This window comes from Peromyscus eremicus, chromosome 10 (genome assembly GCF_949786415.1).
Source record: "Peromyscus eremicus chromosome 10, PerEre_H2_v1, whole genome shotgun sequence".
In the NCBI taxonomy this organism is placed as follows: Eukaryota; Metazoa; Chordata; class Mammalia; order Rodentia; family Cricetidae; genus Peromyscus; species Peromyscus eremicus.
In genome coordinates, this window is record NC_081426.1 from 57508130 (window position 1) to 57523432 (window position 15303).

General features: G+C 40.7%; 1 protein-coding gene across 1 annotated transcript in view; it reads right to left on the bottom strand.

Moving 5' to 3' along the window:
* Positions 1 to 9217, bottom strand: part of Tmem156 (transmembrane protein 156) — a 36784-nt gene extending 27567 nt beyond the window's left edge. Inside the window, exon 1 of the mRNA XM_059275070.1 lies at positions 9058 to 9217. Coding sequence (XP_059131053.1) covers positions 9058 to 9145 — 88 coding nt within the window. The 5' untranslated portion in view covers positions 9146 to 9217. The remainder of the gene's footprint in view (positions 1 to 9057) is intronic.
* Between the last annotated feature and the right edge of the window lie 6086 nt (positions 9218 to 15303).

Consider the following 15303-nt stretch of genomic DNA (forward strand, 5'->3'; position numbering starts at 1 on the left):
AAAGGTTTTCCCAGGACTTGGTCATTAATCTCAAATTTTCTCTCTGGACCCTAAAGTTACTTCATCCACAGACAGCAGGAAGCAGTATGGAAAAAACTATGCCCACATTCCCAAGAGTTAGGGGATGTGGATGGTTTTTGGTTATTTGGTGGGTTATGGATGTTTGTTATCATTTAGCGAAATATAGAATATTGATACAAAGTTAAAGTTAGTTTTATTACACTGCATATTTGTTTCTACTCTTGTTTAAAGGATTTTTATATATTGATAAAAATGTAATATTATTTTTATTACCACATATTGTATATATGTTTCTACTCTTGTTTAAGGTATTGTACTTATGCAGTTCATTTGAAAATATAAGGTAATTTTTGAAAGCTATTATTATAAATTATATAAGACAATCAAGAAACATAGGTCAATAGCCATTTATATCAATCCCATTAATAGATATATTAGGTATGTTTTCTAGGTTAAATAGATATAGTTTAGATAGATGGTCTTCAAATACTTCAAAGGCCTATAGAATATGACATTTAAAATGTTTTGTTAATGTAAAGTTTTTTATGACATGAGACACATCTGTTCCTGGCAACGCCAATTTACTTCAGAGAAGATGATAGGCACTGAAGAAACTCCTTATGGAGTTTGCTTTCCTTGTGGAAAGGTTAGCCACTGGGCAAAGAAACTGTTCTTGCCTTTGGCTGCTGACAGTGTGCTGTGTAGACTGGATATGCAGGACCCGCAGGAAAATGACTGTTGAGCTTTGCCAAAGCAAGGCAGGACAGTCCAAAATTTCTGCTTCAGAAAAGACTTCCAGATACTCTAGGCCTGTAGGCTAAAGATGGACACTCCAACACAGCAGAGGAACTTTGGGTGACTGTCCAGGCAGTCAAATGTCTCTGTTGTTAGATAGTATTACATCCTTCTGGGTCTCTGATGGAGTTGAAGACTAAATAAATATAATTACAGTTTTTCTTAATTATGATAAAAAGTAAGTTAGGTATAAAATTTTGGGTTCACTAAGATAGGATAAATAATGAATTATTTTTCTAAATAGTTAACTACAAATGGACAAAATATTGTAAATATAATTCCTACTTGATAATTGTTTTTGTTACATATAATTTTGCTATGTTAAAGTTAAAACCTTTATTTTTATTTAGACAAAAAGGAAGAAATGTTGGGAAATATTATTTTAAGGTGTGTTATTTTTGTTTATGTTGCATTTGTTTAACTCTGTGAAGCTGTGTTACTGTGCCTGTCTAAAACACCTGATGGTCTAATAAAGAGCTGAATGGCCAATGGTGAGGCAGGAGAAAGGACAGGCAGGGCTGGCAGGTGGAGTGTATATACAGAAAGAGAAATCTGGGAGGAGAGGAGAAGAAAAGAGATGGAGGAGAGATCAAGAAGCCAGAGGAGGAGGAGGAGGACTCCAGGGGCCAGCCACCCAACTACACCTCAAGCCACTGAATAAAAGTAAGATTTACAGAAGTAAGAGAATGGGAAAAGCCCAGAGGCAAAAGGTAGACAGATAATCTAAGAAAAACTGGCAAGAAAAAGCCAAACTAAGACCAGGCATTCATAATTAAGAATAAGTCTCCATCTGTGATTTATATGGGAGCTGGGTGGTAGGCCCTCCAAAAAAGAACTCAAAAACAAACAACACTTGCTCCCTTTCTGCCCCATGAAAATACAGGCAATATAGTCAGTTTATAACTCAAAAGAGGGCTCTTACTTGAACCCAGCCACACTGGCATCCTGATTGCATGAAGCTGAAAAGCTTCTGCACAGAAGAGTGAACACAGTCTACAGAATAGGAGAAGATCATTGTCAACTATACATCTGACATAGGGATAAACATATAGAATCTATAATGAACTTTACACACACACACACACACACACACACACACACACACACACACACACACAAATCCAATCAATAAACGGGTAAATGTATTGGACAGAGAGCTTCAAAAAGAAGAGTATCCAGTGACCAATAAATACTTGTGCTCAGCATCCTCAGCCATCAGGAAATACAGACAAAGCTATGTTGAGGTTCTACCTTAGCACAGTCAGAATGACTTACCCACCAAAAAAATGAATGGTAATAAGTGCTGGGGAGGATGTGGTGACAGAGGAATCCTTGTGCCCAGCTCCTGGGAGTGTAAACTGGTACAGCCCCTTTGCAGCCCCTTTGGAAGTGTGTACGGCAGTTTTCTGAGAAACAAAGACTAGAGCTGGGGAGATGACTCAGCAGGGGAAATGTTTACCAAACAATACCGAGGACGGACGACCTCAGTGCAAACTCCCTGAACCCATGTAAATGCCAGGCATGCTGGCGCCTGTCTGTAATCCCAGCATCCCTGGCAAGATAGGAGGTGAAGGCAGAATTCGCCTTCTGCTCGTGGGCCAGCTACTCTGGAGGAAGCTGTTGTTGTTTGTTTTATTACTCTTTTTGGGGACCCTCCACCCAGCTCCCAAATAAATCACACAGAGGTTTATTCTTAATTATGAATGCCCGGCCTTAGCTTGGCTTAGTTTCTGGCCAGCTTTCCTTAACTTATCCTGTCTACCTCTTGCCTCTGTGCTTTTCCTGTTCTCTTACTTCTGTAAATCTTACTCTTACTCCATGGCTCGCTGTGTAGCTGGGTGGCTGGACCTTGGAGTCCTCCTTCTCTGGCTGCTAGATCTTTTCCATCCTCCATCTCTTTTCTCCCTTCTGTGAATACTCTGCCTGCCAGCCCCGCCTCTCCTTTCTCCTGCCTTGCTATTGGTCCTTCAGTTCTTCATTAGACCATCAGGTATTTTTAAAAGGCACAGTAACACAGCTTCATAGAGTTAAACAAATGCAATATAAACAAAAGTAACACACCTTAAAATAATATTCTACTACAAAAAGCAGTGCATCAGCAAAACAAGAGAGACTCTGCCTTACACAAGGTAGAAGGTGAGGATGGACTCTCAACATTGTCCTCTGACTTCTACATGCGTATCATGGTACACACGTCTCACTACCACCATCAACACACACACACACACACACACACACACATATATATATGTATATATATACCTTCCCCTCCCCCCAAAAAAATACCCACTAAAACTAGAACTACCATTTGACCCAGCTATAACAGTTCTGGAGATATACCTGAAGGAATGAGTCAGTATACCAGAAAGATATTGTGCATCCACGTTTATTGATGCGCCAATCATAATAGCCAGTCTAGATACCCCTCACCAGAAAAATGGGTAAAGAAAATATGATATTGATATATATATACACACAACAGAGGTCTCTTCAGCTGTAAAGAAGAATTCCCAAAGAAACAGATGGAATTAGAAATCATGTTAAGCAAAATAACGCATGCTCAGAAGGAGAAATACTACATTTTCTCTATATCCTAGAGACTCTGGATTCTAATATGTGTATGTGGGACATGAAGGAACAAGGGAGACTGTGATGAGCAGGCAGAAGTCTAAAGGGTGAATGAGAGGAACAAGTACATTAAGAGGGAAGGACAAGAACAGTGGGGGTGAAAGAGATATAAGCAAAGCATTATATAATGAATAAAAATAATTTTTAAAGAAAATGACATTATTTTCTATAAAAACAACAAAAATAGGCACACCAAGAAAGCACTTGCCACTCGGCCCCCAACGCATAATGAGACAGCCAGCCAGAAGCATCCCAGGCGAGGGTTGCTGGTATCACAACTCAGCCAATAAAGCCAAGTTTTCAGGAATGATGGACACATTTGATTTCGGCACGTTTGTCAGCACATGTTGCCTAAAATATGTACAGAGCAGTAACATGTCCTCTTGTAGCATCTTAAAACCACAGCAATTCAGAAAATTCAGTAGTGTCAGGACTAAATTAATTTATCCATCCAACCTTTGTCCTTCTTTATAGAGATTTTCAGACTAGTGTGTCTTGAGAATAATAGTGCTTCACCATGGCTGAGGGGTGTGTGCATGTGTGTACTCACACATAACGAAGATCAAACCTAGAGCCTCATACATGCCAAATACATGTTCTACCACTGAACTATATTCCTAGTCATTGAGTTGAAATATTGAATCAGTTAAAAGTGAGTTATATGTAAAAATATTTAGCCTGTTACCTGATATATGTAAATGCACATATTTGTTAAAATGTTTATGAATTTTGAGCCAAAGGTCTGGGAAAAGACTCAGTCATTAAAGTGTCTTCCACACAAGCATGAGGACCTGACTTTGGATCCCCAGCACACTTACAAAAAACAGGCATGGTGGTACACATCTGTATCCCTAGGATTGGAGGTTGTATAAACAGTATCCCTAGAGGTTACTAGAAAATCAGTCAAGTCAATTCATAAGCTCAGGTTCAATGACAGACACTGTCTGAAATAGTTAAGGTAGAGAGCCGTAGAGGAGATGTCTGGCATTGGCCTCTTCCCTCCACAGACACTATATACACACATACACGTACGTGTACGTACATATGTACACGTACGTGTACACACACACAGACGCCTTAAATTATGAGCCAGATGCAATAGTGAACACCTGTAGTCCCAGCACTTGGGAGGCTGAAGTGGGAGAATCATTTGAGCCTAAGAGTTTGAGAGCATACTGGGCAACACAATGAGACCTCCACCAGCTCAAAATTTAAATAGGCATATGTCCTAAACCTTATTGGGAATAACTGATTCAATTTTTATGAAGGAGTCAATAAGAAGAAAATTAAGTAGCCTGTTTGAGAGCAAGGATGACATTTCATTCATCGCAGCTCCCTCAATACACTGCCTTTAATAACCGAGACATAAATATAGTGAAGACATGCTGTGGACTTAAGGCTTTGTCCTATAAATTCACAAGACAAGATCCTTCATCCTTGGCTTTCCTCGGTTTTACTGTTCATTCTATTACCATTTCCACCAGAAAGTGGAACATGGAAGAGAAAATAAAAGCTAGTGAACTTTCTATGCAAGTTTGACTGTCAAAGTAAGCAACATCCAAACAGCTGGATGCAATTAGACTAGCAGTGTTTTCATCCACACTGTTCCTGTCCTGCTCTCTGCAAATCTCTGCAATGCCCTGCCGTGTTGGCTCTTATAAAGTTTTGAGATATTGATATGAGAACACTTTATTTGAAAATCAATAAGAATCATGACTTCTCTTTGAAAGCGCTTCTGCAGGCATGAAGAATGGTGGGGGATTATTTGAACTCTGCCAAGTTATTATTTTTCTTGGCAGCTGGAATCAGAAGAAACCTCTTCCCAGCATAGGCCTGGAAACAACATTAATGTTCCCAGAACACCCTTTTACAACTCATTTTACTCTTTATAGGGTGGTACCTAATTGCTTGACAGCTGGTTCTCTTCATGACTGAAGACTCCTTAGGAGTCTGCCTTTCTTTTGGGTAGCCTCACCTTCCCAGCACACAAGACACTGTGGATAAGGCAAACAATCCATTAAAGATCATTAGGGTCAACCTAAGGTTTAACCAAGTATCCCTTTAAAATTTGTGTGTTTATGTACCGTGTGCATGCCTGGTAGCTGTGGAGTTCAGAAGACAGTGTAGGGTTCCTTGGGACTGGAGTTACAGACTGTTGTGAGCTGCCATGTGGGTGCTGAGAATTGAACCCAAGTCTTCTAGAAATGTTGAGGACTTGTGCTTTTAAGCATTGAGCTATCTCTGTTGTAGAATATTATTTTAAGATGTGTTACAATGGGTTATGCTGTGGAACATTTGTTTAATGATGCAAAGATGTGTTGCATTCTTTTATGTTGCTTTTATTTAACTATGAAGCTGTGTTACTGCACCTGTCTAAAATACCTGATGGTCTAATAAAGAGCTGAACGGTCAATAGCCAGGCAGGAAAAAGGATAGCCAGGGCTGGCAGGCAGAGAGAATAAATAGAAAAAGAAATCTGGGAGGAAAAGAAGAGCAAGAAAAGAAGAAGGATCAAGAAAAGAAGGGGCCAGCCACACAGCCACACAGCCAGACACAGAATAAGAAGGAAAGAAAAGAAATACAGAAATAGAGAAAGAAAAAAGCCCAGAGGCAAAAGGTAGACAGATAATTTAAGAAAAGCTGGCAAGAAACAAGCCAAGCTAAGGCCAGGCATTCATAAGTAATAATAAGCCTCTGCGTGTGATTTATTTGGGAGCTGGGTGGCAGGCCCACAAAGAGAAAAGAATCAAAGGAGCAAAAACAATCAACAAGACATCTCTCCAGCCCCCTCCCCCAGGCTCCCTCTTAAACCTTACATCCAACAAAAGCAGATCAGCAGTGATGTAGTTGGGAGCAACATTGTTTCCTCAGCTGCAAGAAACGGAATCAAAATACACTCACCCCATCTGCATCTCCATTCTCTACATATGGTTTAAGTGGGTCAAGCTGCTCATCAACTGCTGTGTGCTGGCTGCCTTTTAAACTAACTGGGGATTTCAGAACATTGCTGGAGAATAGGCTATCTTGCCAATGCAGCCTTTTAAGTGGCAAAGCAATATTTAAGAGGTTCTCCTTCTTAAAATTAGACCAAATAACCAACACTACATAAATGTAATAATTGAAGATTCCTACTAATAATTATTCCAATATTTGGATGTATTCTTGATAATAAATGATATGGTGCTGTATTTCCTACTTGGGGCTTTAGAGAGTTTATTGTTTTGAAATCAAATGTATTAAACCTCATGTATACACTGTTCCACCCTGAGATTACTTCTGAGTTCTGGTAAGGACAGGGTATTTGTGAGTAATTCATTAGTTAAATCATTTTATCATATTTATCCTAGAAATTAAAGTGAATAGAGCAATACAATATGAAGAAAAGACACTAGTACTTAACAGACTAAGACTAGCCTTGAGAATCTCAAGATTCATTTTTCTTCTTTGAGAATAATCTCACTTCATCATCTAAATAATTGTACCAAACTCTTTATGATATGCACTGATTGACCATTCAATTTATTTCATAAGATAACTCATATTGGTATTAAAAACTAACATCAATGATCAGGAGTGGTGGCACATGCCATTAATCCCAGCACTTGGGAGCCAGACACAGCTGGTTCTCTGTGAGTTCGAGGCCCACCTCATCTACATAGCAAGTTCCAGGACAGCCAAGACTACATAGAAAGACCCTATCCCAGACAAAACAACACAAAACAAAAATAAGGAATAAAATAATTACATTCGTATCCCCTTAGTTTAATCAATACAAGGCTACATCTATTTAGGTTATAGCAATAATCCTGATGACCCATCGACCATTACAAAGCATAATTATTACTTTCACATGTGTGAAACAGTTTACCCAATAACAACATTTTGTTTGTGGTGGCTTTGAGCAAAATCCCTTCCACCACTGAAAGACACCAGGAGAGGAGAATGGTTCACAAACATTTTTGTTTGCCGTTCCGCAATAAGAACTCTTTGAAACCAAAAATATCCAAATAATTTCATCATCCTGTTCTCAAACCAGGAAACGGAAGTAGCTCTCTCTGGTTTGGGAAGGCAGAAAAGCAACATGGCGGCTGAGAGAACAGATATCGTAAGCGGCACGTGTCAACAACATGAAGGACACACACGTCACTATCGGGCCAAGGAGGTTCAGCTGATGTGGATTTTGCAAACTCTTCCTTCTGTTTACAAATTCAAAGGCCCACTAGTACTCCCAACATGCTGCTCTCTGAATTCCTTTGCTCTGTCCTGGACTCCTGGTGTCACACTCTAGCACGAACTCAAGAGTCAGAAGAACAGTGTCTCTGCCTTCCTCCTCCCCACAATCGGTAATAAGCTTCTAGAGCTACTACCTCTCACAAAGCACCAACCAACGTAGCAAACAGTGTGTGCCAATTACCTGATTTTCATTACCTAATTTTTCAAAGTAATAGGTACATAAACACAGTGAAGGCCTGGCTTAGATAGCTACTAAACGTGTTTTTACTCTCAGCCCAAAATATCTTAAAAATAGGTTTTCTTTATTCTATTTTCTTTAGGACACATTTTCAGCCAGTGAAAATAAGCATCAAAGATATACACTATGCTTGCTTAATCTGAGCAATATAAAAAAAAAAACCCAAAAGAAAAAAATTTTAAATTCAATCATTCTTAAAATTGCAGTTACAGTGTTTATTTAGCAAAAATATTTTTATCTGGCTACTTAGCATCATTTAATATGCAACATTAAATAATCATCGCAGTATGTCATCAAATATAATTAGCAAAAGTATTTTTATCTGAATACTGAGCTTTTCATATATGCAACAATAAATATTCATTGCAGCAAGCTATCAAATATAAGTCTTTCTCTATTTTAATAAATTTATATGCTTTCAATTTAGTAATAGAACAGTGTTTTCTTTTTTTTCTTTTTCTTCTTATTAAATGCTAAAGAGCACAATTATCACTTAAACATCCACAATAACGTTTTCCAATCTTTTAATGATACATAAATAGTTCAAATCTGCTTGTCCTTTGCTTCTCTATCCTGGAGTTTTGACAATCATGTAATAGTTCTTTAAAGGGCTCTCAGAGTGGGTTTTGCCCCGTTCCCGATGCTCACAAGCGCACACGTAACTGCTTGTATTTGTACCGATCAGGTTTTTATTGTATATTGAAAATACTAAAATTACTACCATTTTTCCAAAATCGCCAGTAAATTAACTTGTGAGCCAATGAATTTGATCATTTTAAAATAAATAAATGTCATTTTCCTTAGTAAATAGTTCCAGAATGTAAAAGCAGACATACAACTATTCCAAAGGAAGGAAACAGTTTCAAAGAATAAATTCACGTAACGGTATTATCTTAAGTCCTGTGTCTGGAATCTAAATATAGATTTTAAATATTTCTTTTCATTTTCAATTGTAACCATAACTAAGTCCTAAGGTCACTGTGCTAGACAACTAAAATTGGGGTCTCATTTTACTTAGAGGTATTTCAGACATTGAACTTCAGCTCACACAGCATGCACCCAAAAAGATCTAGTCTGTCACCAGGAGCCGACAGTTTGCTCTGAAGTAAGAAAGGAGGGCTCGGTTGCAATGATTTACTTACCTTTTGGTGTCTTGAAAAATTCCGGCAGGACTAAAATGAATGTGACCACGATTGCCACAAATAGTTTAAAGAGAGCGGTTTCTGTCATGTCTACTCACATGACACAAATGTGTTTCCATCCAGTAGCTTGATACTATGTTGCTTCCTGCTTCGAGTTTCATCTCTGTTCTACTTCAAGTTCCTGAGATTCACCTCACATTCACTTCCGTTTGGGTCAGACTTAAAAAAAAAGTTACCCGGAACTGAGTGAGACTTCTTCATTTTGAGTTACTCTGCCTAATACAGCCACCCTCTAACAAGCACTTTTGAACTATCTGCTAAACAAGGAAGACAAGTAAATGATCTTAAGAAGCAAAAGGGGTCTGGCTTCATCCAAATTTGAAGCTGTTTTCCACGTTTTACCAATGTGTAAGAATAAATGTAAGCCTACCACATAATAACCAAAAATAGAAGAACCAATGTCAGTGGCATCCAGGCTTATGAACACCCTTGCTCATTTACTGATTAAATGATGGTTGATCTGGCTGTGTTGGAGGCTGGTGTTTGGAAGACAGTAAACAGCACAAGCTATGAGCGTAAACTAAAGGCTTGTGAAAACGTGGGGCTCTGCTTTCCTGCCGTCCCCACAAGTGGTTAGAATGTAACTTGTTATGTCTATAAACACTGTGTTTACTATTACACAACCCACATTTCTGTTCTCCTTGCTGAAGAACAAACTCCTTCAACGAGGATAATCCCGGAGAAAGAAAATAGTTTGTTTTAGAATGCAAATGAAGGATAGGGAAAATCATGATGAATGAGGCATACGTGCAAGCGAATGTTTTTACTTAGACAATGCATGTAGTTAGCATTTCCGTTGTTATCCCCCACCACCGGTTAAAATAAGAATGTATCAAATACTTCTAATCATTTTCTCCCTGCTTGGTGCCTCTATCCCCGTAACCGTGCATTTCTGCTTATCCCATGCTTGGTTCTCACTCGCTCACTCCCAGGCTTTATGGACCAACAGGTGGGTAGGGAGTAAGATGTAAGGGATAAAGGCCGTGCTGTGAATATGCTCTGTGAATCAAGTGACTCGTCTTCCGATTGGATACTATGATTGACGTACACATGGGAATCCAGGCTTAGGGGACTTTAAGACCTGAACAGCAGAAATATGTGTAAAACTCCCAAGCGTGCCCTTTATTTTAAGAACAGCATCAAGGATTATCATGTGGACACTAGCTGGTAAGAGCGAGGTTTCCAGTTAAGTACCAGCTAGACTCCTTGGTACTCTATAAGGATGTGTAGTCTTCAGCCATAGGGTCTTATTGTTGAGTTGTGGAGGATAACCAATAGCATTAGCAATAGCCTGTCATGTTTGTGGGGTCTGTGCGATCCCTTTCGCTAATAATTTGAAAAAGATGTAACTCGTTCCTGGTGCTGGGGGTTTTATCTGGTAGCACATGATGTCTAGTTGTGGTATTGGTCCCTCTGCCCCATGATATGCTAACTCGGTTTAAACTCCTTTATACCTGTATATATCTTAGGAAGCGTCTACACTAGCAGGTTTCCGTATGCTTTTCCAAAGGTCTTTACAGTCAGTGATCCTTGTCCCATTCCCTCCTTTACCCTGCCCTGCCAGCCCTGCCCCATCAATCCTCCTATTCTAGTTTCCGCTTTAGCCGTTTATAACACTCTATTCCATTTCCCCTTCCTCGGCTATCTTACTATCTATTCTTTCCCTTCTAAATGTGTAATAATACCTTGGTTCGCTCAGTAATTCTTGTACCCCTATAAAAATTATTGATTCCGTGGTTTTCGTTGGTGTAATATTTCTGCAGGGTCTATATCCGTCACTTTCTCTTGCTGTGTCAAAGTATCTGAGCAAAATGACTTAAGGGAAGAAAGACTATGTGGGCTTCTGTACTGAGAGGCCTCAGTGCGTGGTCATGTGACTCCGTTGCTGCTGGGTCTCTGCATGGTGAGGCAAAATACAGTGGAAAACGTGGTAGAGCAAAGCGGCTCACCTCATGGTAGACAGGATGCCTAGGAACAAGGGACCAGACAAAAATACGCCCATGAAGAGCGTTCCCCAGCAATCTGCTTCCTACTAGAGCCTCCTTAATAATCCACTCAGTAAGAATCCCATGGCTTAATGGATTACACCAGAGCTTGTGTGGTCCATTCATTTATCAAAAACCTTTTAGCTGGCAGCCAAGCCTTAAACATGTGAATCTTCACAAAACATTTTTAGAATCCGAATCAAACCATTCTGACATAATGCACAATGACATTCCCATGTGTGAGAGTGTACACACACACACACACACACACACACACACACACACACACACACACACAAAACATCACTACCAAGACTGCTGTTGCCACCACCACCCTGCTCCACACCACACCATCTGGTTATCATATTTTTAGACACTTTAATGTCAATTTTCTTGAAAGGCCCTTTGTCCTGGCTGCGATCGTGTGTTCTGCACCTGGCTTCTCTGGTGGTGTCCAGATGGTGGATATCAGGAGAGCAACAGAAGGACCATAAATCCCAGGCCATAGGCTGACTGCTCTGAGGATACAGGGGATTGGAATCTTCCAGCCAGACTGTAAGACATTTGTGTTGTCTTTGACTTAGCAAATCTTAAGAAAAACAATGTCATTGTGTGTGGTCATTCTCTTAGACTGCTAATCCAATTGTAACTTTTTTTTACATTTACTGTGTGTGTGTGTGTGTGTGTGTGTGTGTGTGTGTGTGTGTGTATGAAAGAGAGAGAATGAGCACGTGTGCCAGTGTCTTGGCATGCCTGTGGAGATGCACAGGACAGCTTTCAGGAGTCCATTCTCTCCTTACAGAATGTGGGTCTTGGGGATCAAGCTCAGGTCATCATGTTTGATGGTGTAAGAATTAAATCTGAGTCTTCTCTAACAAATACTGCAGAACTTGTGTATCGGACAAGGAATTCAAGTCTTTCTCTCTTGCACACGCTAAGACTTCTATGCCAATGTTTTCATCTCCTCTGCCAGTAAAACCTTTGTTTGCACAAAGGCTCCTGCTGTATTCCAGGAATTTGATGGCCTGGAGCCGGGACCCTTTCCTCCTTGGAGCAATGGCCCCCTTACCCCTTCCTCTTTCATTTCCTGTGAACCAACTCCTTTTCAGACTAGCCAATCGAATACGACTGCAAGGCCAGACCCCCGCGAATGGGAAAAGACACAGTCACCACCTGAGTTAGAATAAAACCCAAGTCTACTTTCTGTCAGTGTGCCACTGATCTTCCCTTCTGAACACACCCTGCCGATCAGGAGTAAGGTTTGCCTTGTACAGACACTTCAGTTGGAGTGGTGATCCCTTTTTTTTTTTTTTTTTTTTTGGCTTGACCGGCTGGTCTTGCCATACGCAGTTGCTATAAATGTTTCAAATCATTCTGTCAACAGTTACTAACTGCTTGAAGTGTTAGCAGAGCGATGGCCAAAAGCAAATTCCAAATATCCAGTGGGTGTTTGGTATGTCAGAAACAAAGAAAACCTCAGTGGGACGTAAGGAACACAGGACACAGCAAAAGTAGCTTGGCTGGTGTCTTAGTCACTGTTCTACTGCTGTGGAGAGACGCCATGACCAAGGCAAGTCTTACAGAATAAAGCATTTAACTGGAGGCTTGCTTATAGTTTCAGAGGCTTAGTCTATTATCATCATGGTGGGGAGTGTGGTGGCAGGTGTGCCTGGTGCTGGAGCAGTGGCTGAGAGCTACCCCCTGATTTACAAACAGAGAGAGACTGGGCCTAGCGTGCGCTTTTGAAACCTCAAAGCCCACCCTGCAGCGACACACCTCCTCCAGCAAGGCCACACCTACTTCAACAAGGCCACACCCCCTAATCCTTCTAATCCTTCTCAAACAATTCCACCCCTTGGTGACCAAGCATTCAAAGATATGAGCCTATGGGGACCATCTTCATTCAAACCACCACAGCAAGGCAAATTCTTTTTGTGAAAAGGCTGCAGCAAGGCATAAATGGAGCTTGTTGGGGAATATTATTTTAAGCTGTGTTACTTTTGTTTATGTTGCAATTGTTTAACTCTGTGAAGCTGTGTTACTGGGCCTGTCTAAAACATCCAATGGTCTAATAAAGAGCTGAATGGCCAATAGCGATGCAGGAGAAAGGATAGGTGGGGCTGGCAGGCAGAGAGAATAAGATAGAAGGAGAAATAAAAGAAGAAGGAGCAAGAGAAGGAAGAGGACTCCAGGGGCCAGCCACCCAGCTACACAGCAAGCCACAGAGTAAGATTTACAGAAGTAAGAGAACGGGAAAAGCCCAGAGGCAAAAGATAGATGGGATCATTTAAAGTCAAGGAAAGCTGGCTAGAAGCAAGCCAAGCTAAGGCCGAACATTTATAATTAAGAATAAGCCTCCATGTGTGATTTATTTGGGAGCTGGGTGGTGAGCCTCCCAAAAGAGCAAAAACAATCAATAACAGGAGCTAGCAATCACACCAGAACAAGCACTTGGTTTTTATTCAAATGTAGGTGTTGACTATGTTCCATACCCACCCCCATAATTGGCCAGGGTCCAACCTCAAAATCTTTCACAGTTGGTTAACTTTAAGAGAACTGGTGCTTGCAGGGAGCTGGAGAGATGGTTCAGCAGTTAAGACCACTAGTTTTTCTTGCAGAGGACCTGGGTTCAGTTCCTAGCATCCATATGGCAACTCACAAACACCAGCAGCTTAAGTTCCGGGTGATACAATGCCCTCTTCTGGCCTCCTCAGGCGCCAGGCACTCATGTAGCACACAGACATGAATGCAGGCAAAACACCTACACATGTAAAATAATAAAATAATTAAAAAAAAAAAAAGATTGGTGCAATGGAATAAGGGAAAAGTTGGCCACTTCAGTCCATCAAGTTCTGAGAATGTATCCCAGTTTTTGTGTAAACAATGTTTTACCAGGGGGTGGAGAATAAAAGATTTGCATAAAGGTTTTACAAGGGGGGAGGAATTTATAGAACATTGGCCCTTGGCAGACTAACTACTTTCAACGGGGAAAAAAAAAAAAAAATTCCCTCACAATTATCTTTCAGAGGTTCAATGTCAAGGGTTAAAAAAAAAAAAAAAAAAAAAAAAAAAAAAAAAAAAAAAAAAAAAAAAGGGTCAAAATGTCTTGCTGCTTCTGACTGCCATAATTCATCCATTAAAATATTTCACGGCTGAAATTCCTAAGTACATAAAGTATATCATTATACATTTCATTTTAAATACCAGAAATCCGTCAAATTTACATAGCTGGTGCCATCCTTGGTAACCACCTCTTGGTTACTGGCATCTCTAAAATGCTGGGGTCTTCGGCTGCACCTGGGATGCACTTTCACCAACAGCCCCTCCTGGGCTCTCTTCATGGTGCCAAGCCTCAATGTCTCTGCATGACCCCTTCAGTTTGGGACTTTCAACTGCTACTCTGACTGCACCTTCACCAGTGGCCTCTCGTGGACTCTCACAGTGCCAAGCCTCAGCTGCTCCCCACCATTCCCTCACACTTCCCACACCCCCTGGGTGACGCTTACACTACCAAGTTTGGCTGTCAACACAAGGTACAGTCTTGCCGCCTCTGGAACACAGCTTCTGTGTGCTGACTCTCGGGAACCACTTCCCAGAAGATTTCATCTCAGTGATGCTGGGCTCTTCTTAATCACGGCCAGCTTCTCAGCTCCACCGAGCAGCATCAATTATCCCAGTAAAGCAAAAGTTTCACATTAGTGGTTCTGGTATCCTGTTAATCACAGCCCTAGCTTACCAGAACCACAGACTGGCCATATGCAATGGCCCTGATAGAGTCCTTGAGTGCCTCTCAAACTTCCCTCTGGAACTTTACAAGCCAGGCCTCCATCCTCTGTATTTCTCTTAAAATCCTTATCTTCCACACTCCCACAGAACAGCTCACCAAGCTTTGAACACTCAATGGCTTTTCCAGCCCAAAGTTCCAAAGTCCTTCCACAATCCTCCCCCAAAGCAATATGGTCATGTCAGTCATAGCAACACCTCATTATCCTGGTACTAATTTTTGTCTTAGTTAGGGCCATGACGACTGTAATGAAAACGCCATGAACAAACGCACGTTTGGGAGGAAATGGTTTATTTGGCTTACACTTCTACATTACAGTCCATCAGTGAAGGAAGTCAGGACAGGAACTCAAACAGGGCCGGGACTTGGAGACTGGATCTGATGCACAAGTCATGGAGGGTGTTGCTTACTGGCCTG